This window comes from Ascidiella aspersa, chromosome 7 (genome assembly GCF_963924565.1).
Source record: "Ascidiella aspersa chromosome 7, kaAscAspe10.2, whole genome shotgun sequence".
In the NCBI taxonomy this organism is placed as follows: Eukaryota; Metazoa; Chordata; class Ascidiacea; order Phlebobranchia; family Ascidiidae; genus Ascidiella; species Ascidiella aspersa.
This window is the reverse complement of record NC_139453.1, coordinates 165,041-190,876: the sequence shown is the minus strand read 5'-3', so window position 1 is coordinate 190,876 and position 25,836 is coordinate 165,041. Positions and strand designations below refer to the sequence as shown.

General features: G+C 33.3%; 6 protein-coding genes and 1 non-coding gene across 7 annotated transcripts; 5 read left to right on the top strand and 2 right to left on the bottom strand.

Annotated features, from left to right (window-relative positions):
- The first annotated feature begins 935 nt into the window (after nt 1-935).
- Nucleotides 936-4,750, top strand: LOC146137147 (uracil phosphoribosyltransferase homolog). Its single transcript, XM_083393669.1, has 5 exons — nt 936-1,098; nt 2,249-2,424; nt 3,183-3,344; nt 3,650-3,748; nt 4,138-4,750. Exons 1-5 carry the CDS (start codon nt 953-955, stop codon nt 4,242-4,244), a joined length of 690 nt encoding a protein of 229 aa, XP_083249795.1. The 5' UTR covers nt 936-952; the 3' UTR covers nt 4,245-4,750.
- A 356-nt stretch (nt 4,751-5,106) lies between these two features.
- On the bottom strand, nt 5,107-6,136 carry LOC146137146 (uncharacterized). Its single transcript, XM_083394282.1, has 3 exons — nt 5,986-6,136; nt 5,773-5,915; nt 5,107-5,334 (listed from the first exon to the last, which is right to left on the bottom strand). Exons 1-3 carry the CDS (start codon nt 6,005-6,007, stop codon nt 5,218-5,220), a joined length of 282 nt encoding a protein of 93 aa, XP_083250408.1. The 5' UTR covers nt 6,008-6,136; the 3' UTR covers nt 5,107-5,217.
- Nucleotides 6,137-6,493: 357 nt separating this feature from the next.
- On the top strand, nt 6,494-14,983 carry LOC146137145 (cyclin-dependent kinase 8-like). The gene is made up of 11 exons (XM_083394816.1): nt 6,494-6,525; nt 7,310-7,535; nt 8,290-8,400; nt 9,529-9,720; nt 10,130-10,271; nt 10,628-10,742; nt 11,174-11,345; nt 11,698-11,795; nt 12,353-12,443; nt 12,713-12,835; nt 14,295-14,983. The coding sequence occupies exons 2-11, from the start codon at nt 7,332-7,334 to the stop codon at nt 14,502-14,504; spliced, it is 1,458 nt and encodes a 485-aa protein (XP_083250942.1). The 5' UTR covers nt 6,494-6,525; nt 7,310-7,331; the 3' UTR covers nt 14,505-14,983.
- Nucleotides 14,984-15,254: 271 nt separating this feature from the next.
- LOC146137144 (DNA sliding clamp PCNA-like) lies at nt 15,255-17,218 on the top strand. The gene is made up of 2 exons (XM_083393183.1): nt 15,255-15,287; nt 15,967-17,218. The coding sequence occupies exon 2, from the start codon at nt 16,021-16,023 to the stop codon at nt 16,807-16,809; it is 789 nt and encodes a 262-aa protein (XP_083249309.1). The 5' UTR covers nt 15,255-15,287; nt 15,967-16,020; the 3' UTR covers nt 16,810-17,218.
- An 8-nt stretch (nt 17,219-17,226) lies between these two features.
- On the top strand, nt 17,227-23,872 carry LOC146137142 (chitinase domain-containing protein 1-like). Its single transcript, XM_083393181.1, has 9 exons — nt 17,227-17,352; nt 18,656-18,808; nt 19,258-19,387; nt 19,658-19,702; nt 20,072-20,240; nt 20,629-20,724; nt 21,351-21,602; nt 22,107-22,230; nt 23,142-23,872. Exons 1-9 carry the CDS (start codon nt 17,236-17,238, stop codon nt 23,238-23,240), a joined length of 1,185 nt encoding a protein of 394 aa, XP_083249307.1. The 5' UTR covers nt 17,227-17,235; the 3' UTR covers nt 23,241-23,872.
- Trnai-gau (transfer RNA isoleucine (anticodon GAU)) lies at nt 21,100-21,174 on the top strand. The gene has a single exon. It is a non-coding gene; the product is annotated as a tRNA-Ile (tRNA).
- LOC146137141 (small ribosomal subunit protein mS23-like) lies at nt 23,618-25,647 on the bottom strand. Its single transcript, XM_083393184.1, has 4 exons — nt 25,502-25,647; nt 24,888-25,076; nt 24,309-24,416; nt 23,618-23,865 (listed from the first exon to the last, which is right to left on the bottom strand). Exons 1-4 carry the CDS (start codon nt 25,549-25,551, stop codon nt 23,715-23,717), a joined length of 498 nt encoding a protein of 165 aa, XP_083249310.1. The 5' UTR covers nt 25,552-25,647; the 3' UTR covers nt 23,618-23,714.
- Between the last annotated feature and the right edge of the window lie 189 nt (nt 25,648-25,836).

Here is a 25,836-nt window from a genome sequence, read left to right as displayed (position 1 = left end):
GATCTGAACAACACTTTGCTTCGGAAGTGACGTAACAATAGCGTTGTATGTGCTAACAATGAGTACGTTGCGTTTTTTGCTGGGTGCGAAATATTTTAACTATTTTTGAGACAACCCGTGAAATATTTAAGTACACTACAAAGTCAACTACTGTTAAATCTAGCTATTTTTATTTTAAACACATACAGATTTTGGACTTCGAACGTTTCGGAAAGGCGTTTCGGTAAACTAGTTTTTGCTTGTTACCAGTAAAAAATGTTTTTTTTAAAACCATGCTGATTTTTTCGCCGAACCATCTCGCCATCTTCTTAAATGTGTTTAATCAAACATTTCAGATGCTTACGAAAGGTCAGGTTTTCAAGGTTACTTGTTTTAGACATCACGTTATGACGAACCTTTGTGACGTCATTTCTAAAAAAATGTCATGCTATCCGCTAAGAAAAAATTTAAAGATGACGTCATAAAGTTACATCACAACAGGACAGAAACACGAAGTCATCGTTCAAAGTTGTGCCAGGATATGCAGCTTAAATTCGTTTAAATACATCTAAGGAGATGGCAGAACCGGAACGCTGTTCCCGACCGCCCTTGATTACTTTCACCACTGCTTCTGTGTCCACGGACCAAGGATTAAGAACTCTTGGGTAAAATCGGCAAGTAAATCCCTTGACGAACAAAGTTTAGCGCGTTTACGACTTTATTTCACCTTAAAAGTTTCTAAATGCGCTCAAAAATTAAATTCAAATTGCTTTAGGGAGATTTAAAATCAACAATTAATATTTCATAGAAATGTATTTTTACTACGCTATTAGTTTTGCAAAGAATGAAAAATCTCATAATTTTAAAACAAACTTTTTTGTCACATCGATTAATTAGTTGTCTCTGTAGGAACGGATTAAACGAAGACAAAATCGTGAAAAAAAATAAACAAAAAATTTGTTGGAAGCAAAAAATGCCGACGGCTACAGAAAAAAATATGTCGGAAAACGTAAATAATGACGGCAATGAAAACGTATTTTTTGACGAAAACCCCAGGCAACTTCGAATAATCAAAGTAAATGACCAAGTTAGAAGACTACAGACCATAGTGAGAGACCGGTAAGATTTCGTAAAACTATTTTCTTAATTATATTTATTTGATAATTTGCACAAGTATTTTTCACAATGTAATTTCGATATTTTATTTAAGTTTATTTTGCATCATTTTGTAACTAAACAACAATACTTTCTCCGTTTAGAGGCATAGTCGTTAAATGTGCAAAGAAACAGTTTTTCTCGAGCTCTGTTTAATATCGTTGATTGTATTTGTGATTCTCATGTGTGTTTATTAGATTCTTAAAAATACTCCCGAATTTGCAAGTAAAGTAGAGATTATATAGAAATCCAGTCTGCATTCTGTCCTACTCACTCTCACATGTATTTTAACACTAACAAAACAGGTTGTCAAAGTTGAAGTGGCAAGAAAAGCATAAATATGTAACGAAACTTGACCCACCAAACCCAAACAATGACACGCACCTTCACCCAATTATTGTTAGCAATATAAACCCCCTGACGAAAATTTAGTAGGATTCTAGACTAGCGCCAATTTTTGTACAAAGCTTAACTAGCCACTCTGAAAAGTATGGCAACGGCAAGTGCACCCCCAAGTTTTTTTTCAACCTTATAAAATTGAACCCCAAAATAAATAATCTGAACTGCATCCCAAAATGTTGCACCAAGTAAAGTAGAGGTTACATTGAGAGCCAGTCTGCATTCCGTTGTAGGTGCACCAAAAAATTTTAAAGCAATTTTTGTCCACCCCTTAATTAGTAAATTGCACGTTTAGATTTTTTTTCGTCATGGCAGAAAGAGATGTTTATGTAGCTTGAAGCTATGTGGCTGTAACAAAGTTTCTGCTGAAATTTGCAATGAACCACTGTAGAAAGTATGTCAATTGCACCCACTAGATTTTTTCGTAATGAAATATGTATCCCTATGTTTCTGTGTGTTATCAGTGAAATTTTTACACTTTGATGTCCCTATTTATTCTCACTTTTTTGTTATGCACCTACAAGATCTGTTACTTTCCAGACTAATCTAAAAAATTTCATGCACTTTATTACTTGTTGCTTAAAATGTCTAGAATATATTTCAATTTATCAACTATATAACTGATATATTAAAGTGTAAGCATTATTTTTCTAAAATTGGTCTTTATGGTTTTAAATGCAAACTGTAATTTTGTTCATTAATTTATTGTTTCCAGGACGTCGACCCGATCAGATTTTGTGTTCAGTGCTGATCGTCTCATCCGTTTAGTGGTGGAGGAGAGTTTGAATCTTCTCCCGTACTCGAACCACGTCGTGCAAACCCCGGCCGGACACAGCTACAATGGGATAAAGTTTGACAAGGGGAACTGCGGAGTAAGCATCATTCGAAGTGGTACGACGGTAGATTAGGAGAAAAAAAAATTGTTCATTAAAGCGTTGTGTGAGGGCTAGGGATTATTTAAATTATCGATAAAAACATTTCGCCTGGTAATGTGCTTAGGTAGTTTAGTGAGGCCCAGTGATTACTTTATGTTATAAAAATACATTTTTCTGTGACACTTTTTATATTTAGTTCTGATTTAAGGAACAACAGGTTGGCAATATTGCAAAGAAAATGTGGTTAGGTGAAAATAAACAATTCTTTTTTGAATACAAATAATTGTTACCAAAACTTACAGATGTCTTTTGAAATATTGAATATTTTTATAATAAAGTGTACAGAAGAATTTATTAAACATATGTAGAAACCAATTTTTGTTTTGGCTTGTTTTTATTGGCCAAAAAACAGCAGGTTTTATCTTGTTGTTTTATGATATTTATGACATCATCTCGAATAGTTCCACCCCTGGTCCACGAGAACCCAAAATTTTTTTTAAGGCTTTCTGTTAAAAAAGTTTAAGAACCCCTGGTTTAAATGGTATAACTAGCTAGCACAGTACTTTTCAACCTTTTTGCTGGAGTGGAACCCTATGGAAACGTTCCACTGGCTTGAGGAAACCCAGTGTAATAAACACACCTCAATTAGCCACACAATTTAGAAATTGCGGAAACCCTGGCCTGTACTAGCGGAACCCTGGTTGAAAACCACTGAGCTAGCAATATAACCAGACTTTGTTGCAAGAAATAATCTTGAACACCCACTTCGTCCAGGTGAGGCGATGGAGCAAGGTTTGCGAGAATGCTGTCGCTCGATTCGGCTCGGAAAGATTCTAATCCAATCGGACGAAGAAACGAACCAGGCGAAGGTGTTTTACGCGAAACTACCGAAAGATATCGCCAGTAGAAACGTGCTGCTCATGTACCCCATCTTGTGTGAGTTATGATTTTTTTTCGCGATATTGTTTGTTTTTCGAGCTGGACGGAATGCATCTCAATTAGTAGTTTTCCAAACCTTTCAAATGTATTATACCACTTATATTTTATAAAGATTTTATCTTTATAAACATTTTAAAGTTTAAAAATAAAATTCTTTGAAAAAAATTAATTACATAATGTGTGAAAAATTAGGTTTTAGTCTTTTCGCATTGTAATTGTAACACAACAAATCCAAATTTACATTAACATAGACTGATAGCTTTGCTTTGTAAATTCTAAACAAATTTCTGTTTTTATTTCAGCTTCGGGCAACACGGCTCTGAAAGCAATGGAAATACTGGAAGAACATGGGGTTTCCCCAAAAAACATCATACTTTTGACCTTGTTCACAACCCCTGAAGGTCAGTACAAGGTCAACAGCTGACCTTCAGCCATTAATATAATGACATTGACAAATTACATTCTTTAATTCCCAAAAAATGATTCAACTTCGTATGGAAAGCGTATTGTGGATATTCTCATTTTTTATAGTGATTCAAGGATTTTCAGCAAATAAAATGTCTTTCACATAGAAAGTAGTAGATTACTGTGTAACTAACTTACATAGCAAAAAAGTACTCCTTAATGTAGAAAGTTGTTTATTTTATTGCAATATACTTTTTAAAACATAAAATAACCAGTTTTGTCAGTTCGTAATAAATGCCATTCATTTCACAAATATGTAAGTGGGTGGCACAGGATTCGTTACATTAATGTCACTTAAAACACTCAATATAATTATTTTTTACAGGGACGAATGCTGTTGTTTCAAAATATCCTGAAGCCCGTATCCTCACAACCGAAATTTATCCAGTGGCCCCAGTCCATTTTGGACAAAAATATTTTGGAACCGATTAAAAAAATATATATTGTAGCAAAACTTCCAGAAGCTTCTGGCAACAAATCGAATGATAAGTCGCAATTTATTTTTATTCTTTGTTTTTTATTGACTGCCATCTTTGCTGAATGTTCAGCAATCTTTTCTGTCAAACTCAAGCAAATTTTTTTGCCAGATATTTGCCATATTGGCGTATTTTTAGCATAACTTTTGTACTGGATTTCAGTTTGTATTGTTTTAAAACATTCTGTATTTTAGCAAGATTTTGTACTGAATTTTTACCGAATGTGGTGGTTTCCTCGTTAGTGCAATGTTTCGGTCAATCATTCTCATGTTGGAAGAAATACCTGTGTTTTTCTGTGTGTTTTAAATGGTGCTACTTGTTTGTAAGGAATTTTAATACAACTACAAACATGAGTTTTTAGTCTGTAAATAAATTGTTACTGTAACAATTATCATGCAAAAATGCAGGTAATGAAAAACCGCTCAAAAATCTTGTGCATTATTGCGTTGTGAATTTAATTTGTGCGAGGTTGTATCTGCCCTTAACTTTTTATTCACAAAAGTGTTTTGAAAGAGATGTGTCACGCCCCTGGGTTATTTGATAATAATGATGATTATTTATTAGGCAACTCGGTGCACTTTAATATGTTACAGCTTTACCAAAACTAAAAAACTTAGTTCATAAGTGGATGAAATACCGGGGTTCAGTGGCTTTTAAATTTCTGACATAGATGGTCATATTTCTCAATTAAAAGTTCTTAAACAGGGTTCAGCACCAAACCTAATGTTAAATACAAATGGCCCCAGTCAAAAGTTAAAGCAATATAGACTTTCCAAAACGTTATCCTGGAACTGTTTAGACAAAAGACAAAAATAAACTCCAGAGTAAAACTGATAAAATTTCCCAAACATGGAGAAACCATCTTTTTACAATTTTATTTCAAACAGAGTCAAACTAGAAAGACAATCCGGAAACAACAATATATTTTCTTAAACTGATAAACTTTTAAAACTTCGGAGATCTTTCATGATTGGTTCCCGTGGTCTTTCAGCGAGAGGAAGCCGATTTATTATTGTTTCGTCGATGTTACGTCGGATCACCTCAGTCTGCAAAACAAAAAACTTGTGAAACAAATTGATGTGATTGAAAGAACCGCACATGTGCATGTTCAGCAACAATATTCTAAACTTTTAAATTAATAAAATTTCTAATTAATAATATTTGTGTTTAATTAATTTCGCTTGTTCGATTGAAGGTTGATAATAATACTTAACTGTGTGACACAAATTATAAACTGAAAAAGTACTGGTTACTTGAGTAAAACATAAATTATTCCACAGGAAACCATTAATTTGCACAATCAAACATTTGCCGGAAAAACAATTTTACAGTTGATGAAATGCATGCCAGATGGCAGCAATAACATATTCATTTTTTTAAACTTCTGCTTCCTACTTAAAAATATAAAATTGTTAACGGTTTTTTCTACAGCTGCTAAACAAATGACAGATCTAGTAGATTGTTTTCCCTTTTAATCAACTCACCATGTAAAAACATCGAGCAACCATTAAAAGTCCAGGAATAATGATGTAAGCGCTCGGGTATTTAATCGTGTAGTTGTCTCGGTCCAAAGCGATGTTCCGTTTCGGAGCAACATCGGGTTTGGCTTGCAAGAACATCCTGCGACCTAAAAACACAAAACAAACGTTATATTAGGTAAAAATACTGATTTATTGGCAATATAGCACAATCCTTACCTGCTCCTAACAATTGTCGCATCTTTAATCCTTTACTTTTCCCAAATAAACAAAAACATCCAAAAAACGAATCTTGGAATGTTCTTGACAAAATGTTTTTAATCAAGATTAATAAATATTTATTGCGGCGCGAACCACAGGTTTGTGTTGACAAAAATTTAGTATTAATTACCTATTAAAATCAATATTTAATAGATAAAAAAATTTTAATCGTGAAATGTAATCCTTTTTGTTTCGAAACGTTTTTACAACTAACTTTATTTATTTAAAAAAAATATATTTTTGCTACGGTACTTTTATTTTATGGTAACCTCAATTTTTATGTTCCGCTCCATTGCATAATTCCAACATGGTTGACTGCACACTTAATGTTTTTGTTTTTATTAAAGATTTTAATTGACAAATGTTTATAAAACGTTTTGACAATCCCAAATATAATTCAGCAAAAAACGACAAAAATCGTTAACATCACTCAAACAAGTACTGGTCAAACAAGTACTGGTCCTCTTTGTGTGAAACTGTTTTTTCATCAAAAGGCAGGTTAGTTGTTAATCTTACAATAATCTTAATTCGCATAACTTCTTAGTCATTTGTTTTCTATTTTTCCTAGTAATCAAGTCATTAAACATCTTGTAGATTATATAATAAATTAATTATGGTCGTTTTATAGTATATGTGTTTTATTGTCAAAACTATTTCACTTTTGCTTCATTAGGTTTGTTTATTTTTTTCATGATTTTAATCTTATTTCTAGTCAATAAATCTATATTATAAGAACTATTTAAGGAGAATGGCCATTAAACTTCCACATATGCTAATTGGCTCATGATGTTTTTAACAATATAACCGCACAGTAAAGAAATTACATTAACACTAAATATAAAAATTACATTAACACTAAAAAAATAAAAAAAACAATTCAGCCATTAAGATATGTATTGGTGAGAGTCAGTCATATTGGGTTATGGGCTTGAGAGTCTGTTATGGGTTGTATTGCATATTTTGGGCTTAGAACTTTAATAGGCATCTGAGAATATCGTGTGGCACTACACGTATCTAGTATAATGAAATTTCATTGTGCTGTACAAGATAAATTTGTCGTGAACATTTAGACTGTTTAATAAAAGATGTGCAAACCATAAATCATTTCATTTTAAAATTAACAAGTATTTTTATATACTTTTATATATGTTTTTTATAAATAGTTTAATTTTAATTTATACTGATTTAACCAAAATTCTTTTTTTTACCTTTATTGTTTGCACAAGATTTCTTAGAGACAAAATTGTTCGGGACATTCATTTATAATTCCACATTTTTCTAGACAACAACAAAAAACTCAGATCATGGATTTTGAGTTTAAACAATTTCTTAACTCGAAGCGCAAAAAGGTTGAGGATCTTTACTTCTACGAGGGTCGAAAGGTCGGACGGGGAACTTACGGACACGTTTACAAAGCTACGAGTAAGGATCCTAAGGAGATACGCGAATATGCGCTCAAGCAAATAGAAGGGACTGGAATATCAATGTCCGCTTGCAGAGAAATTGCAGTAGGTGTTTGCTTGTTTTTTGCTTTGTTAAATTGTAAAATTATCATATTACTAGTGACATAATAGCCGTCACCTTTAAAAAAGAGAAATGTTTTTCCAAAACACTTAGTTTTTCCCATTTTCCTTATAATTTTACCTCTTTGGTGAAACTAGTAAGCATGTAAAAAACAAAGTGTTTCGCAAAACAATCTTAGTAATTAATTTGGTTCTGTGATTTATTGTGTTTTTGCAAACTGTTTTCTAAATTTACCTGGCCCGAGTAGTTTTAATTATCCCAATATTATAATCACCCAACGTCTTAACAAATTTTTGACTGACATAAAGAAAAAAATATTACCAACCCTGTTAAAGCCGTTGCCTGAGTTGCTTTATTTGCGCTTACCAGTGGAAAAAACATAATTAAATTTATTCTACCAAAAAATGCGCTTTTTTTTAAATAAAAACAAATAAGGGTGCAGGTTTTATTACGAGAAGGTCTTGTAAGAATGCAGAACATAAATAAGCCTAATTAAATCTTTGGAGTTAATATAAAATAATTTTAAACGTCATAATGACATAATTTTCAGTATAATTCTTTTGTTGGGAATCCCAGGATTCCAAGGAATTTTAATTTTTTAATCCCGTTTTCCGGGAGTGAAAAAATCCGGGAAGAAGAGGAACCCTACTCTTAGCCAACTATCTCAGAGACCTAACATAAGTGAACCGTCAAAAATGAGCTTAGATTCCACCACTGCCTCTGTTTTTTCTTTTTTAGTTGCTTCGTGAGCTTGAACACTCAAACGTGATCTCACTTCAGGGGGTTTTTCTGTCCCACGCCGACCGGAAAGTTTGGCTCCTTTTTGATTTTGCCGAGCACGACCTCTGGGTGGGTGAATTGTGTAAAGTGGTCTGATCATATTTGTTTATATTTTTAAGTTTTGTGGATGTGTAAGGGTTTTGTTGTTCTTGGTATAATATTTGAATAAAAAAAAGGTTTTCTTAAACATTTTAGCACAGTGGTTCCCAACCTTTTGGTTGTCGCGACCCCCATTTAAATTGGTAAATCGATCACATTTCTTGACCGATTGTTGTAAATTTGGTTAAACTATACGGATTAACGAAAAAAGTATATGTACTAGTTTATAAAGTTACGGTTTAAGCCCCTAATCGCCGCATTACGATAAACTTTAGTTTAATCGTTAATGTGATGTAAAAAATATGGTTCTTGTCACAACGGTTAATAGTTTTTTCCTTGTGATTTCTATCTTTAATGAGTCTGAAAATAAACATCGTGCAATATAAACAATTGCAACTTGAATTATAGGTTTAAGTTTTCGCTTAAAGTTATTTTGTAAACTTAAGTGTTTTCTGTTCCAAATAAGGTTGACAAGCACCGCCGTAGGCTACCTATGATTGAGACCGGGATCTCAATAGAAAGCCTAGATTGTTAAAATAATATTCTATCTCACAGGCTGCTCACTGTTTAAACATTCACTATCATTACAAGTTAATTTTTTAAGCTAATTAATTCGCATTCTAGCAATAGTGATTTGTATTTTTGATCGTCGTCTTCGCGACCCCCAGAGAAAAGGCAAACGACCCATCCGGGGGTCGCGACCCCCAGGTTGAAAACCACTGTTTTAGCATAACTGCTGGAGGTTGTAGTTAAACATAAAACAATTTTTAGGAAGTAATTTTATAAAAATAAATCAAGATTTCTTTGAAAGGCCACAAATGCGATATTCTTTCTTAGTTTTGTTAACATAATTAAATTTAAAACCGTGAAAAATACACGAACTTTTGTCTTAAATTTCTCTGGGTTGTTACCTAGTACTTACAGTTATCTAGAAATTTCAGAAAAATAAAATAAGTTTTAATAAGTTTAAAGTTTGCAGTGCATGATTTTTGTTACTGCTGAAAGACCAGTATTGATGCTACCACCTGGCATCAGTTTTTTTTTCAGCTGAGATGAAATATCGGCCATTCCTAATTTTAACGGATCATTTTTTTGCAGCACATCATTAAGTTCCACCGAGCTTCAAAAGCGAACAAGAAGCCGATGAGTAACATCCCTCCAGTGACCGTAAAGTCGTTACTTTACCAAATCCTTGACGGAATCCATTATCTTCACACCAACTGGGTCTTACATAGAGATCTTAAACCCGCAAATATTCTCGTAATGGGGGAAGGCCCAGAAAGAGGAAGGGTCAGTTGGGTTTGGACAAAATAGTAAAAACACAACTGAAAAGCCAGTAAACAAAAAAAGGAATAACTAAACAAATTTTTAAACCAGAGATTTTTTTTTGATCCACAACGATAAAATATGTAACTCCCCCCAAAAAAGTCCTGGAAACATATCATAATCATGAATTACTTAGTTAGACACAATATTTAACTTTTTAAGGAGTTCCTGGAATATTTTCTTATTAGTTAATCAACAAAAACTTTCTGTTGCTATTACGTTTGGATTTAAGCCTTTTTTTTTACATAGATTTACTGACGTATAATCCTGATACCAACTTTACTAAAGCACAAAATGAAAATAAATCAATATCTTTAAAATAGTTTAATTGCAAAGCTATTTATATTCTTCCTGTAAATAAAACTACTTTCAGGTAAAAATTGCCGACATGGGTTTTGCCCGTCTCTTTAATTCGCCCTTGAAACCGCTGGCTGACCTTGACCCCGTGGTGGTGACCTTCTGGTACCGAGCCCCCGAATTACTTCTAGGTGCTCGACATTACACAAAAGCAATCGGTAATTAGTTAAATTTGTTCATTCGAGGCCCGTGCAATAACTTCTAATTTATTGACTGATAATTTTTTTTCGGTAGGATACATCCATTACCCACAGTTTAGTTATATTTAAATATTTACACAGCTTGTGAACAGAAAATGTTGTTTGTGAGTGAACATTTTTAAATGCTAGAGATTTTTTTTTAATTGTACCAACTGATCTAAGCCAAATGCACATAACTACAATTTAAATTAATACAATTTTTATTTTTATTAGATCATGGAAGTCTTGACTTGTAAACTGATGTTAACAATCCAATTTGTTAACTTATTAAATCCACATTTTTTAATGACTCAAGTTTTTTTTATTATTTCCAGACATCTGGGCGATCGGTTGCATCTTCGCCGAGCTCTTGACCTCTGAACCGATCTTCCATTGTCGTCAGGAAGATGTGAAAGCTTCGAACCCGTACCACCACGACCAGCTAGACAGGTCCGTGAAAATTTTTATTTATTTGTTTCCACAATGTGAACAGAATGTTGGAAATCGATCCTGCAATAACCTGTTATTTTATTGCTTTGTTTAAACTTAAGCCACCAGTTGCTACTATGAGTTTGTTTGTTATTTTTTTAGGTGTAAAAAATAACAAAAAAATAGTAGAAATAAGAAATTGAATACAATTTATTTTAAACTTTGAAAATCCTAGATTTGATTAACATTTTATGGAAAGTTTATGATATGTTATAATAATTAGTTGTTTGCTAAAAATATATTTATTTTTGTAAAATAATTTGCTACCCAACTCTTCCACAAATTGACATTATAGTTAGGTGGAAATAGTTATAATAAATTTGCTATTTTTTTCATCTTTTTTGACAGTTTTATGTTGTTTAGAAAAATAAACTATTTGAGCTTTTGATTAGAATCTTTCAAGTGATGGGATTTCCGATGGAGAAAGATTGGGAGGACATTCGGAAAATGCCAGAATTTCCAACTTTCCAGAAAGACTTTCGTAAGCAGAACTACTTGGGATGTTCGCTTGTAAAATATCTTGACAAACACAAAATCAAACCCGACCAGAAATGTTACTCACTGGTGAGTTTCAGTTTGTCACAACACATCTATGCGGTTTACACCATAAAGTCATTTACTCCAGAACAGTGGCCCAATTCATGTCATAATCACGCTATTTACATTTTGTGTAATAAACAATTTAAAAAAAACGAGAGTCTTAAAAACAAATCCAAGGTATTTGAATAAAAGTCTGTCATTTACATTTAGTAAGAATTATAACCGATGGTATTTCATTCAAACACATTTGGTGAATAGAAATGGTTTTAGCAAATTGAATTTAGCAGATTCAAGCACAACTTTAAAGTGGGTTGTTTATAAGATTGTTCAATGAAAAATGCTTTTGCTATAGACTTAAACAAGGTTTATATTTCAGCTCGCAAAACTTCTCATCATGGACCCGCTCAGGCGTATCACCTCCGATCAAGCGAAGAACGACCCGTACTTCACCGAAGATCCACAGCACGAGAAAGAGTAAGTTTTCTATGTGGCGTACTAAGCCAAAAATTTAAACATGATAAGCATTTTTTATTGGGAGCAATAAAAGCCCAACATTTCACCCCTTCATTCTTGGGAGAAGCCGCACATTACAAAACTTGCTTAATTTGATGTAAATAGTCCTTGGGTAACTGAAGTAATTAACTAGTTATTTAAACCCAGTGTTTTTAACTTTTTTTCTGCGGCGACCCAAAAGTATAACAGCAGAGCTTTGCCGGCATAATTCTCTTCACTAAACATTTTGTAAGGAAGCACGATATAAAAAAAAGGTTTGGGCCAATTTTTGGCCAGAACTAATCTCAATAAATCTAACCATTTAGGAGCTTTCGAATAATTTATCAATATTAAAATTCAATGAAACTGTTCTCCAGCCAAAGTAATTTATCAATCAATGAATTTGGAAAATAAAGTTTAAGAACCGCTGGTTTAAGGTGTTCAGGAATTAAACCTTTTGAAATGTCTTTAATGAGTTGCTTTAAGTACATCTATAGGCAAGTATATAATTGAAAGTTTCTCACAAGTTTTTTCACTAGTGTGTTTGGAGGTGGGGTAATCCCCTATCCCAAGAGAGAATTCCTCACGGACGACGACAACGAAGAAAAAGAAAAAATGAAACCAATGAAGGTAAAGTTTAAACTTATTTGTCTGTAAATTAACAGTAAATTAAAATCTTTCAACATTATTCACTGACCTATAACTTCTACACTAAATTTTCCAATCCCTCTAAATTAAATTATTCCCTGAGAGTTTTTAATCCCTTTTATTTGGCTATCTGCTAATTTTTGCTTGGAAACAAAATTATTTGTCAAAACTAAAATTCTTCTTGAACAACCAAATATTTTACTCCTCTAATTCAGTATTTTGCCCCACATTTAATTATTTACCCCTTGTAGCATGGCCAGGGTCGTGACGGCAAGGGTGTGATGATGGGCGATTCCCACTCAGGACAGCCCCCTCCGAAAAGGTTGAAGTACAGCTCGGGGAAGGATCAGTCAGTCATGCATCACCAGCAACAAGTAAGAATCTATTAAGTTGTATAAACATTCACAGGTGACTGGTATTAGCGTCCAGGGTAAAAAACATAGGTTGGTCCGTTTCCTTGGATTTTGATTATTTAATAAATTTAAATTTTTACTTGCATCTTGTTCAAGCAAAATTCTATTAGTCGGTGGTCAGAGTGTGGAGTTGGGAAAATAACTGGAGTCCAACTCCTGCCAAATGTGCCTGGCACTTCAGGACTCAGATCATTTTATGTTGTCTTACTTGAGTCCATATTTTGCAGCCCTATCTTACATATGACTATTGTTGGTCTAATTTTGACAAAAATAAGAAATTCAAGTGTCATTATAATATAATTAGTTTTATTGGAAAGGTTCAAGTTATAAACCTACACTAGTCTCTAACCAGTTTTGTTTCATCCTGTTTTGTTCGAATGAACTTCGTAATTCCCAGTATTTTTTCAGGATAAACATGAAGTATTAAAACCTCCATATTTACATCTGGTGATTCAGGAACTATGAACCAACTACTTTTATTTTAACAAACCAAATATTTTTCTCTGCAGTGAATAATCAACTTTTCAGGTAGGTTTGAAATCTCCAGCAACTTTTTTCAGCTCCTGTCTATTGATTTACCTTTGTGTAGTTTTTCTTTGGCATGAAATTGATACATTCACATCAGTTGGAATGTTTGGGAATCAGCAACTGAAAAATGTGTTCCCTTTGTGACTCAGTTGATTTAAACATTACAAAAATAAGTGTACTTTAAAAGCTACAACTTTATTTAAATATTTAGTCATTTAAAACAAAGACAGATAAAATGGCAATATAGTTTGTATGTTTGGCCTAACAATAAGTGGATGTAATTTGTCTTGAATAAAATCTGCACGCTTAACATTTTAAAATTTAGTTGGTTTTGGTGCAAAATTGGTTCTTAAAATGTTGTTTTGTTATTAAACTAGAAAAAATATAGAAATTGCTGAATTTTTTCAGTTTAAACTATAACACAATTTCTTTCTCTTTTTTCATTTCAAATATGAATTGAAATTAATAATGTTTATTAAAAAATTAAACTCTTCATTTGCAGAAGATGGCAAAAAACATAAAATAAAATAAAGTTTTTTTTTTTAAGAATAAAAGCATGATATAATTTAAATTAAATAAAGGATGATTCCACTGTCGATATTTCTCCTTGAAACATATCATAAAATGGCTTTATAAATATAAATTGCTGTGCAGTTTGAAGATTACCTATTGTAATGTGAAATTTATCATTTTTTAATTAAACATGTTTTAATAGATTCTTCAGACATTTTTTCCACAAAGATTTTGAAGAAAGAAATTCGCTGTAAATTTAAAATTGATTATTTAGTAGCGAAAAGCTGTTCTATTTTTTTGTTTCACCTGAAATAACAATATCTACTTATTAGGTAGTTTATTAAAGTGTTTTAAACCATTTATGCTATTATGGTTTTAGATGCGAAACACACAAAATGGGAATTCTTACCGACAAGAAATTCCCGGTTCCAGTGGCGCCGGTGGCCAAATGGGTCAACAGGGCCAGAACAACCCAGCTATCAGTTCATCTGGGATGGTTAACCGACATCACAACACCAACTCAAACCAACGACAACAACAACATTTACAGCACCAAATAAACAGCATCAATGACCTGATACGATTTTAAATAACTTTGCAGATTTATTGCTTTTGAAGTTTCTTTGTAACTTTGAACATAAAAGCCTCTTTTCAATTTACAAAAAGAACCACAAGGTTTAAAAATATCTAACACAACTTTATTTAAATACAGGATAATGCTATTACTCTAAAATGGCATCATCTATTCTGCTTAAAACCTACAAAAAAATTAAGATTGCAAGAAATGCTTTACATAGAAATACTAATGACAACCTTTAATGTTTAAATGTTGGGTTGTATTATGTCCACTGTACTGAACATTTCTGTATATGTTCTAATTCATTTGCTTCTGAATGTAAAGGTTTACAACCAATCCTTGAGAAGGGCAGTATCTTGTGATTATAAATTAAATGAATGTATGAAATATTTTTTTTTACATAGTATTTTAAGTTAACATAGCAAATTTCAAATAAAGAAGTAAAAAAAGAAAAAGTTACTTTCAAACCTGAACTAGTGGATTCGGTAATTGTGGCAAAATTATGTTATCATTTTGTTTATTTTGTCCAAACTGCTTTTTATTGTTTGTGCAATAAAAAAAAACACAAAAATGATTATGTTTTATTATTTTGAGGCTTGTGAATTATTTTCAGTACTATTTTAACTTATCATTAAAAAATGGTCGGATCTGAACAGCAGTACCATTTAAACAGAAATAAAATAAATAAATTTCACGCATGGTCGCGGACGGTTGGCTATCTTTTATTACGTCACAGTCAAATTGCGCCATTGGAAGAAAGTTCCCGCGTCGAAAGCGCGCGAAAACGGGATTTCGGTGAGTTTTTTTTCATTCTTCGCTTTTTTTGTGGAAGCAGTTGGTCTAAAGACTAACCGCGCCATTTTTGAAAACGGTGGCTGTTCGCTGAGATAATGTTATAAGCTTCTTTTGCTTGCATTAAAATAATGGTTTGTCATTTGTTTTCAACTTTCCCGGATATTTTAACGGCGTTTTAAGGATTTGTTTTTGGCAAATGGCTGAAATTTTGTTCAAACATTTGTAAAACTTGAACCTTTTTAGTTTATTCCATAAATAATCTTGTTGTATTTGAATAATGTCATTTTTAAATCAATAAGTTGAGATCTGCTAGGTTTAATAAACCAGCTACGCTAGGAAAACTTCATAATTAAACTCAAAAATCTTAAAAAATAAGGCTTGTTTGTTATTTTTACTTATTAGCGGTCAAATGTAACAGCTTTATTCAAAATTTTTTGAAGTGATTAACTTAAGTTAAGAAACATATGTTTGTTGAAACTGCTTTAAAAAATAATATTGGAATACTAAAAAATCTTTAAGCCTTCTAAAACAGAAAAGTTAAACTGATTTACACAACTGGACACAATGTGTTAAAGATATTACCAAAACTTGTAAATTGCTTTTTTGAACTTAATAGAGAAACTAATTTCTAAATATAGAATATGTTTTCAACTTTTGATTTATATTTTTACTTTTAAAGCCAACAACTTTCTGATTACTTTAAATCCTGTAATTTTCCGTTCCACTCACAAAAATGTTTGAAGCACGACTCGTTCAAGGAAGTTTGCTCAAAAAAGTTCAGGAAGCGCTGAAGGATATCGTCCAGGAAGCACAATGGGATTGCACGTCGGCCGGGATAAGTCTGCAAGCGATGGACGGCTCGCACGTCTCGCTCGTACAACTCACACTACGAGCCGACGGCTTCGAGAAGTATCGCTGCGATCGTAATCTTGCGATGGGAATCAACATGGGAAGCCTGTCGAAGATTTTGCGATGCGCGGGAAATGACGACGTGATCACACTTAAAGCAGAGGACACAAGCGATCGGCTGGATATGATGTTTGAGTCACCGAAGGGCGACAAAGTGTCAAACTACGAGATGAAGTTGATGGACTTCGACTGCGAACAACTGGGGATTCCCGACCAGGAGTACAGCTGCACGATAAAAATGCCGTCGCACGAGTTTGCTCGAATCTGCCGTGACCTCAGTCAGATTGGGGAGTGCGTCGTGATCACATGCACAAAAGACGGAGTCCAATTCTCGGCCAAGGGCGACATGGGAACCGGGAACGTAAAGTTGTCGCAGAACCTGAGCGCCGACAAAGAGGATGAACAAGTTTCGATCGAAATGACCGAACCGGTTCAGCTCACTTTTGCGATAAAGTACCTCAACATGTTCACAAAAGCGACGCCACTCTCCGGAACTGTTTGCCTCTCGATGTCCAACGATGTTCCGCTTGTGGTCGAGTACAAAGTCGAAGATATGGGCCACATCAAATATTTCCTTGCCCCAAAGATTGAAGATGAGGACAATGAAGACTGAGACAAAAAATGGCGCCAACATTTGAACAGTAGAACAAATTCACAAATTGCTCACAAAGTTTAACAATATTCCTCCAGAAACTTTTTTCACATTGCATGTCTCATACATTGCAGCGTGTTTCAAACTGTTATTTTGTTCTTTGGTTGTCAACTTATTTTTTAAAACTTGTTTATTAAGATTTTTTATAAATGACAGGACCTTGCCTAAAAATGTTTTTGCCGTGAATTTGTAAAATTACAAAACTTAAACCATTGTTCGTAACTGCCGCTGTTTTTTCACCGGTTAGTTTCATTTTTTTTATCTGCATCGTGCGGTTACAAACAACATTATGAAAATTGTTTGTTACTTTATTATTGTGTTAACTTTGTACACTCGAAAAAATAACGTTAAAATAAACACTGCCTTTTCAGAGTTTACAAAACCACAATGAAGGTTACTTTGATAAAGTTAGCTTCGTTACTTATCATTCTGGCTTGTGCTTATTATGTTTCTTCAACTCTGTCAAAAGCAAAGAAAAAGAAATCCAAAGACAAAAGTTCAAAGGTCAGGAGTCGGGACGTTTAAGGCAGTGCTTCCCGACCTGGCCCAGACCACATTACATTATTTGAAAAAAAAATTTCATGCCAAAAAAGGAGAATATATACACCAAAACATCTATTTTTATTATAAATTCACTAGGCCGCCAATGTTTATCACTAAATGACATGTTGGTAGGTCTTAGATGAGCAGTCCATGCCAAAAATATTTGGTGGTGAGGTACTACAATGTAATGGGGCAATCTTGGCTATAAAGGTTTCATGGTGTCCGAGTTCATTGGAAATTGTCAGCTTATTCAGAAGTTTAATGCAACTTTTGTGTTAGAGCATTTTTACTTTTATTTTGGCAAAATTGTTGGTTTAGGGTTGAAGACAATATTTTAGGTCCTGTAATTAAGGATTTGAAATGAGCATGGTAAAAAAAGGTTGGGAATCACTGCTTTAAAAATTGTTTTGTGCAACACGTAAGGAGTTAGGTTTAAAACTATATCAGGCTTTCTCAGCTAGATTTTGTTGATTGGTCATGAACTTATTCAGATAATAATAGGCCACGGCAGATACCCACCAAAATCAGAAAAAAATAACAAAAATTGATTTGATCAATGGATTTAATGCACATTTTTGCTTTTATGTGCTGGTTTGGTCTGTTAAATAAAACTTGTGGGTGCACTTGACATACTTTTCAAACATGGTCCACTTTATTGCCACTTAGCACTGAAAGTATTAGTTCATAATAAAAGGTAGACCGATTTGTTGAGTAGCCATGAATCCCGGGTTGGGATGCCCTGGTATAAATGGTATTATTGCCACTGTTTCATCATTTTTTTTGGCTTAGCATGCTTTGGATATAACAACCACTTCTTAAAAAAATTAATGAAACCAACTTCTTAAAAATTATTGCAAGTAGAACACAATACTACATTAGAGACTTGTTTAAAATCATTTTATTTTGAATAAGCAAAATCTACTTGGGTTAAACAAAATCTTGTTTAAGAGGTCATGGAAAAATGTAGCAAAAATGTCAATTTGTAGGTATTTTTGTGCCTTAAGCCAAAATTTCTGTCCAATCCTAAATATTTTATTAATTATCGAGTAAATAGTGCTTATTTTATTTATTAATGTAAAACAGTTGACCTAAAACCAACTTTAAAATAGCTTCATCTGCTAATTGTACAAACATTTTGTCTCAAAAAAGACAATATTAAATAAAGAACAATGGTGAAATATGAGCTTACTTCTCTATTAATTTAGATATCAGTTTCAGCTAGAAGTCAGTAGCAATTTTTTATGAACCAATAAATTGTTTTCAGGTTAAATTGGCGAAGACCAATGTTTTAGAGCGGGGTTTGGTGAATGAAGAAATCGAAGCAAGCGACGTCGTTGAGAATCATGCAAAGTATTGCGAGAAGGAGAAAGGTTTGAGGCGTTTCACTTCTGGAGATGTTCTGGGATATGTGACGCCGGTAAGTTTTGAACACATTTTATGTAAACACTTGTATAGCACTCAAATTCATAATAATAGCAGTAAAGATTAATTGTAATATGTCCGATAATATTGGATATAAGGCGATACTTGATACAAAGCTGTGGTAGTATCGGCCCTGTTTGATACTAGAGTGGTACCAGTGCTGATCTGATACCAAATTAATTAGACATGGTTTTAATCCAACGCAGTGATTCTACATTAAAAGCTAATATATGTCAAAAGTATAAAGTATCTGATATTGCTTTTTCTGATTTTGAGTTTTTCTTATAGTTCACCTTTCGGTACAAGGGTGTGTTACTATGATTAAATTTCAAGAAAAACATTTTTCAATATTTATGTTTTTGCAAATCATTGCTTTTCCTCGATGTGCTCAATTTATTGAAAAACCCAGTAATTTTTGTAAGATTTTGTAATTTTACTTTCTAGTGGAACTCACATGGTTACGACGTCGCGAAAACCTTCTCCAAGTTTTCGATGATCAGTCCGGTTTGGCTCCAAATAAAACGAAAACCGAGAGGAAAGTTCCATGTCACTGGAACACACGACATCGATAAAGGTAAGCTGGACTTTTATCTAATTTTAACACCATTACATTTCATAGAAACAACATAAACTACTACTAAAATATGCCTTGTGTCGTTAATATTACTAAGGTAAGATGAAACTTAATTTAATGTTATCTTGTATTTTATGTTTTCTGACAACACTCACCTCAGATTTCTTAAAATGTCTCAGCGGTCACCAAAACTAAAACCTTAAAACCACATGTGTTTTAACATCATAGTACAAATGCTTTTATAAACGTGAATGTTTTGTGTATTTTTAGGTTGGGTGAAAGATGTGAGGAAAGCCAACACAGATGTTCAGATATGTGAGTGATAATAATAACTGTGATAATATTCACCTATTGTTATAACAAAACTCGCTTGAGTTGGTTTTGCAGAAGGCAGTTTCATCAAATTGAATTTTTCGAAATGATTTTTAAAACTTCAGGCAAAATTTATTTTTGCATTCAAAGCCTTGTTATTCTTAATTTTTGAAATAATACTCTCCTAAAGCCAAAAGTAGAACCAAAGTAGAAACATGTGATTGAAAAACTTAAACAGCGTACCCCTACAGTATGGGTCTCCTACCGATATTATACAATTTTGTATCGGTCATAATATGACATTAAAGAACATTCTTATTTGCCGTTATATTTTAGTTTGGTGTAATTTTAATAATCTTTGAATTATCACAGTGCCGCGAGTGCTGTTTGACAATTGGTCATTGTCTGACTACAAAGCTCTATTCTTGAGCGAAGATGAAATAGAAGAAATGATTGAAACTATGATGAGGTCGTTGAACAATTACGGCTTCGACGGAGCAGTGATCGAAATTTGGAGTCAAATGCCGTCAGGAAAATCAAAGTAAATAATAATAGTTGTTTAAAATGTTTTAGCAACAATACAGATGCTTTAAAACTGTGGACTGTTTTCTAATTTCCTGAACTTTTTTTTTTACTTTGTTAGTTTGTCGATCGCTTACCCAGGCTGTTATTGTTGATAGGAAATCGTTTTAAGAAGGGCAAGATCACAATTGTTGTATTTGTATGTGTCTGGTAAAAACTTTTTCATCATTTAGCTAATTCACTTTTCAGACTTGAACTTTCACAGCAAAACCCCAACCAAAACAGCCCCCCCTGTTCTTAAACTTTCCAAATGTATCTATTTTTATTTATCCTTCAGTACCACATGCATGTTTTATTTGGAATTGTTAAGTTTTATAAAAATTAACATTCCTTTTTTCCTTCCACAGAGATGTGATCCATGTTCTTGAGCACATGAGTAAGATGTTCCGTGAAAAGGATCTCTCCTTAATCCTTGTCATTCCACCTTCAATAAGTCCAGTCAAGTAAGTTGTTATGTTATTGTAAAATCCACTATCAGTGGTTATTAACCACGGTGCTAATTGTAACGCTCAAGGGTTTAAGAGATATTTCTAATTCCTCTAGATTTTAAGTTTTCAAGCTTCTTGACACAATTTTCTGTGTACAATAAGAGTCCAACAAATCAAGGTTTTTTCAACCTTGTGTACAGTTTATGTGTGCTGTTTTTAGTTAGTTTATTGAATCGTTATAGTAAGCACTGAGCAAATACCAGTAAGGGTGACTCAAAACAATTTATAATTTCTATGCTATGCAACCCAAAAAGGTTGGGTACCACTGACCTAAATACTTGAAAACAAGCGTATGGTCGTTTCTCGACTTGCTTCCCTCTGAGCCTTTGAGCCTGTTTAGCTCAGTTGGTAGAGCGACGGTCCCGATATGGCCGGAGGTCGTGAGTTCGAACCTCATTGCAGGCTAGTTGTTTTTCAAGCCCGCCCTGCTTGCATCATTGATCAACAGATTCGCTGAGTCTGCGATGGCTTTCAGTGAACAAATAACTGGTCTTTATGAATGCAAATGTTTAAGATACTGTTATCTATCCACAAATGGACTAATGCTAATATTTTAAATTAAGCAAAACAAATTTTTTTAGCGGCAAGTCGACATCATTCACACGCGAGCACTTTACCAAACTGGCGCCTCTAGTGGACGCTTTCAGCATAATGACGTACGACTTCTCCGTTCAGCCGGGTAAAGCCGGCCCCAACTCCCCGGTGTATTGGATGAAAGCGTGCGTCGAAAACCTCGACCCACAAATGGAAAATCGCCACAAAATCTTACTCGGGCTCAATTTTTATGGATACTTGTTTTCACCACAAGGAGCAGCACCGGTTATCGGGGAACAGTAAGTCACAAAAATATCGTTTTCATGCTGATTTTCGTAATAATAACTGAAAACCCAATCTTAGGCAATAAATATTTTCCGCACACTAAAACATTATAAATTATAATTTCAACTAAATAATAATATATATATTTTTTTAATAATATTTAATTTGCAGCATCCCAAATAGAAACTTAGGGGGTCAGCCCCCCTAAAACAATCGATAAATCTTTCCAAGAAATACTTTACATTTCTGTGGATGCAATTTAGGAAATTATTTCCACATAAATTCCGACAGTCAGTTAGTTTTAATATTTAATAGACATTTTAACTATATCACCACTTTGCATATAAACTTATATTTTCAGTGGGCATTTTGTGACGTCATATTTTGCGTAAAGTTCTGACCACTTCTGTCAAAAACAAAAGCCAGCCCACACTCCGATGTTGGGTCCGTCAGTATAAAATATAGCACATGTATTAAATTACTTAAACATGGAGAACATTCCCTCACTTTTTGTTTAGGTTCATTAAAGTGCTTGAAACTTACCCGTCGCAATTTGTCTGGCAAACTGCGAGTCAAGAGCACGTCGTTGAACAGGAGGTCATGCAAGGTCAACGGACCCACATTGTCTACCCAACACTCAAGGTAGCTACGTGGTTTATGTCATCACTTCATGCTTTACCTCACAGAATAGTATTTGGCAACCCCTGCTGTGCTTCATTCCTCAATACTTATAAGCTGATTTAAAGTGTGTGAGAACTAAGAGGCGGCCAACGCTCTTTTAATAATGCTATCTGGCTTGAAATAAATCAAAGCTATCATTTCTTAACATGATTGATATAAATAAAACTGTATCTCGGAGCAGTATTCGGGGTCATCAGCCTATGTTATTTGTGATACCCGATACCTGACACTTTTTGGGCAACTTTCAAACTGTATTGTTCGCATATTTAAAACACAATAGTGGGGTATTTAATGGTGCTCTACCCCAATATTATTTCTATTTTCATGTCTGTTCGCCCATTGAAGGGGATGTTGTTCATCCAATGGCGTAATATAGCAGTTGGTAAATATGTTGTCTATTTTGAATATAAATCAAATCACGTCTTTTCCCACTCCAAACTACTTGTTGTAAAATATGAAATGACTTTCACAGAAATACAACAAAAATATTCAGCTTTTATGGCCCATTAGTTTAACTGATTCCCCATGTTTATCTAATAAACTTGTTTTTTTTAGAATTCCATTCAATTCAACTCAAAACATTAATTACAAAGTTTTACAGAAAGGCTGTTCTTTGAAAGATTTACTAGACATTTCCGTTATTTATAATTCTTCTTTATCAAACCTTTGGCGGCGTTGTTTGAAGCCAACATACAAGCATAAGCCCTGGTGAAAACTATGTGCTGTTGTTGAACCTAAAAATTTTTTCCTGGATAAAATAAATCTTCCTGAATCTACGCAAACTCATGTTCTGTTTTCTACTCCTAATTATTTGTCGAAGCTAGTTTATTATTCTTTATTTTTCTGTAAACTTTCAACTTTTTGGCTGCCAGTCGATCCACACAAGACTGGAGTTGGCCCAACAACTTGGAACCGGGATCGCGATTTGGGAGATCGGTCAAGGACTCGATTACTTCTACGACCTTCTGTGATTCCAACAAGCTTATGGATCATGTTACAACTTAACTGTGGTTTTATGTTTTGTTACACTATAAAAGAAAGGTTTCTGAAATTTCCACATTTAAATTTTCTGACGTTTAATTGAGGTACTGAATTCACTTAATTACCCCTTAAAGTTTGAATAATTTCAGCGCTGGTCAAGAATCCTACTGCTTTTGTTTTTTTACAGTAACGAAATAGGATGTCAGAAATTAAATTGCAATGAATAATTGAATATGGAAGAGCAATATAAAATTCCGGTAGGATTCCAGACCAGAGCCCTAATTTCCCCTTACCCAAGTGTTGTGCAATATAATTTTAATTTTATGCCAATTAAAATATGTTGTGGTGTTTTATAGAAGGCAACTTAGCCAAGTTTGAAAGCAACTTCATAATCCCTTTGCCAACGTAAATCTAAAGAAATTGACAAACAACAACTAGTTGTAAAAAAGAGGTTTATTGTTTATTTATTGCACAGTCGGAGAATCCTGTTGAATCGGTGGCAATTCTATCGCTTTCTTTAATTCTTCTGACAAACGTTCAATGGTCATTTGGAAAATCTCCTGTTGATCTCTTTCTTCATTTTCTTTTTCCAATTTTTTGAAACTATCGATAAATCTAAACAGAAATAAAAACAACGCATCACAATATGTTTGATGATGGTTGCTTTATAAATAAAAGTTTTTAAATGACCTTAATTATACCATAACTACCTAAAGAATCACTTTTATATCGAATTGCATAAAATATTTTTAGATATTATTCTCTCGTTTTCATTTAAAAACATTGGCTTACATTTTAAAAATATAGGTCCCTTTATGGAAACTTAATCATAACAACAGTAAAAAATACAACTTATGTTTTCCTAATTAAGCAAAGATATATTACAGCATGGCATTGAATAAAAACTGAGTTAAGGAAGTCTGACACTGGGGTCGCATCGGTGCCAATCTGATAATATAGGGATTTTAGCCATACTTTGTGACCTAACACATTGATTCTGCTTTGAACGCTAAACTTATCAAAAAAAAATAATAAATACAACTTTATAATCTGCTTACAATCTGCTAAATGTTGGTTTTCCTTTCCTTGAACTTGGAAGAAGGTTGATTGTGTTTGAGCAGGTGTTGAACGGATCCATTTCGTGCACTTTGTTCTTTTTAATCATTCTTCAAATAAAACAAAATTACGATTTAAAGCTATTTGAACTTCAAATTCTGATAATTGAAAACCGTCTGCAATAATTGACAGAAGCACTTATTTGTACCCAAGTTACTAAATTTTAATACCAGGGTTTCCTAAAGTTTTTGTTGACAGCACCCTTTGAAAACCTAAACTTCTTCAGTGTCAAAATGAATTTAAAATTTGCAATTTACAAGTTATATTAAAAATTGTATAATTAAATCATTCAAAATGCAAAATACTAAAATACAACATTGCAATAAAACCAAAACATTTTATACACTAGAGAGGAAACCACCAAATCCAACAAAACGACTTTTACATGCTTTTCCACTTTGACAACTGCTGTTTTTACATTTTGTTAGTACAATGTATTGTAAAGAATCATTATGTTTCCCACAAACAAATTTGACAAATTAGCAGAAAATTATATTCAACAAGTACAAGTGATTCCTTACGCTCGGACCCAATCTTCAGCGTAGAATATTTCTTGCACCTTGAAATCTTGCGGCATAAGTCCAAATTTGTCGGGGTCTTTGTCTCTGATGTAATATGGATCTCGGATCGGAGGAAAGGCCTCATAGACATCAAACCAAATGGGACGATCCTCATGCTTCATTATCCCAGAATCCAACGAATTTCTTGTTCTGTTAAACAATAAAGTTAATGCAAGTGATGATTTTTTTAGTTTCATCTGTTGAACAACTTGAGGCACAGTCTGCATTTCATGGCACGTTCTGACAAGATCTTGGGTGTGTGGTGTCAAAAGTTTTGACGCTGGTCTAGAATTCTGCCACAGCACTATCTATTTAGAAAAAATATCGAATATGCACTCGTCTGGCTTATTTTTAATTAAAAAAAATTCTTTTCAATATAGGCACTTATGTTAGCTTAAAATGTGGTGAAAATATATTGGCAAATCTGAATCTGTTTTTTAGGTAAATCAGGGTAGGACTCAGCGCTACAAATCTAAAATACAATGTTCAGTAAACTCTCTAAAACACGTCATATGTTTAAGTTAAGCATGTAATATAATAAGAATGATAGAAAATTAGTTTGTTTGTGAAGTCACCTGGTGTAAATTGTTCCCAATCTGTGCAGTCGTGTCGCAAAAGTCGCCATCGTTTAATTTTACCTCATTAAACCCCTTGTAAAGTACGCCTTCTTAATGTTTAATTAAATAAAAATAAAAGTTTTTTTTTTCCAAAAAATGTTTGTACCTTTGCTTACTCATGCGTAACACACGTGATATTTATTCCATGAGTTAAGGTTTTTTTTTTATTTGGGGAAAATGTTTTAAAAATTAAAAAGTCTTTTAAAGACATTAATTTAACAATACATATGTCAAAACCAAAAACTTTAGGTGAAATAAAGTTTTTGGTTAGATAATACTTTTATGTTGTTGGT

Bases quoted from the DNA above. Each gene is read 5' to 3' on its own strand.
- LOC146137144 (XM_083393183.1), top strand. From the start codon at position 16,021: ATGTTTGAAGCACGACTCGTTCAAGGAAGTTTGCTCAAAAAAGTTCAG.
- LOC146137146 (XM_083394282.1), bottom strand. From the start codon at position 6,007: ATGCGACAATTGTTAGGAGCAG. The intron at 5,916-5,985 runs GTAAGGATTGTG...TTGTGTTTTTAG, and splicing joins GCGACAATTGTTAGGAGCAG to GTCGCAGGATGTTCTTGCAA. The intron at 5,335-5,772 runs GTGAGTTGATTA...TTTGTTTTGCAG, and splicing joins TTGCTCGATGTTTTTACATG to ACTGAGGTGATCCGACGTAA.
- LOC146137147 (XM_083393669.1), top strand. From the start codon at position 953: ATGCCGACGGCTACAGAAAAAAATATGTCGGAAAACGTAAATAATGAC. The intron at 2,425-3,182 runs GTACGACGGTAG...CACTTCGTCCAG, and splicing joins AGTAAGCATCATTCGAAGTG to GTGAGGCGATGGAGCAAGGT. The intron at 3,749-4,137 runs GTCAGTACAAGG...TATTTTTTACAG, and splicing joins CTTGTTCACAACCCCTGAAG to GGACGAATGCTGTTGTTTCA.
- LOC146137142 (XM_083393181.1), top strand. From the start codon at position 17,236: ATGAAGGTTACTTTGATAAAGTTAGCTTCGTTACTTATCATTCTGGCT. The intron at 18,809-19,257 runs GTAAGTTTTGAA...TTTACTTTCTAG, and splicing joins TTCTGGGATATGTGACGCCG to TGGAACTCACATGGTTACGA. The intron at 20,241-20,628 runs GTAAATAATAAT...TTCCTTCCACAG, and splicing joins ATGCCGTCAGGAAAATCAAA to AGATGTGATCCATGTTCTTG.
- LOC146137141 (XM_083393184.1), bottom strand. From the start codon at position 25,551: ATGGCGACTTTTGCGACACGACTGCACAGATTGGGAACAATTTACACC. The intron at 25,077-25,501 runs GTGACTTCACAA...ATTGTTTAACAG, and splicing joins TTGGGAACAATTTACACCAG to AACAAGAAATTCGTTGGATT. The intron at 24,417-24,887 runs GTAAGGAATCAC...TTTTATTTGAAG, and splicing joins GCTGAAGATTGGGTCCGAGC to AATGATTAAAAAGAACAAAG.
- LOC146137145 (XM_083394816.1), top strand. From the start codon at position 7,332: ATGGATTTTGAGTTTAAACAATTTCTTAACTCGAAGCGCAAAAAGGTT. The intron at 11,346-11,697 runs GTGAGTTTCAGT...TTTATATTTCAG, and splicing joins ACCAGAAATGTTACTCACTG to CTCGCAAAACTTCTCATCAT. The intron at 12,836-14,294 runs GTAAGAATCTAT...TTATGGTTTTAG, and splicing joins TCATGCATCACCAGCAACAA to ATGCGAAACACACAAAATGG.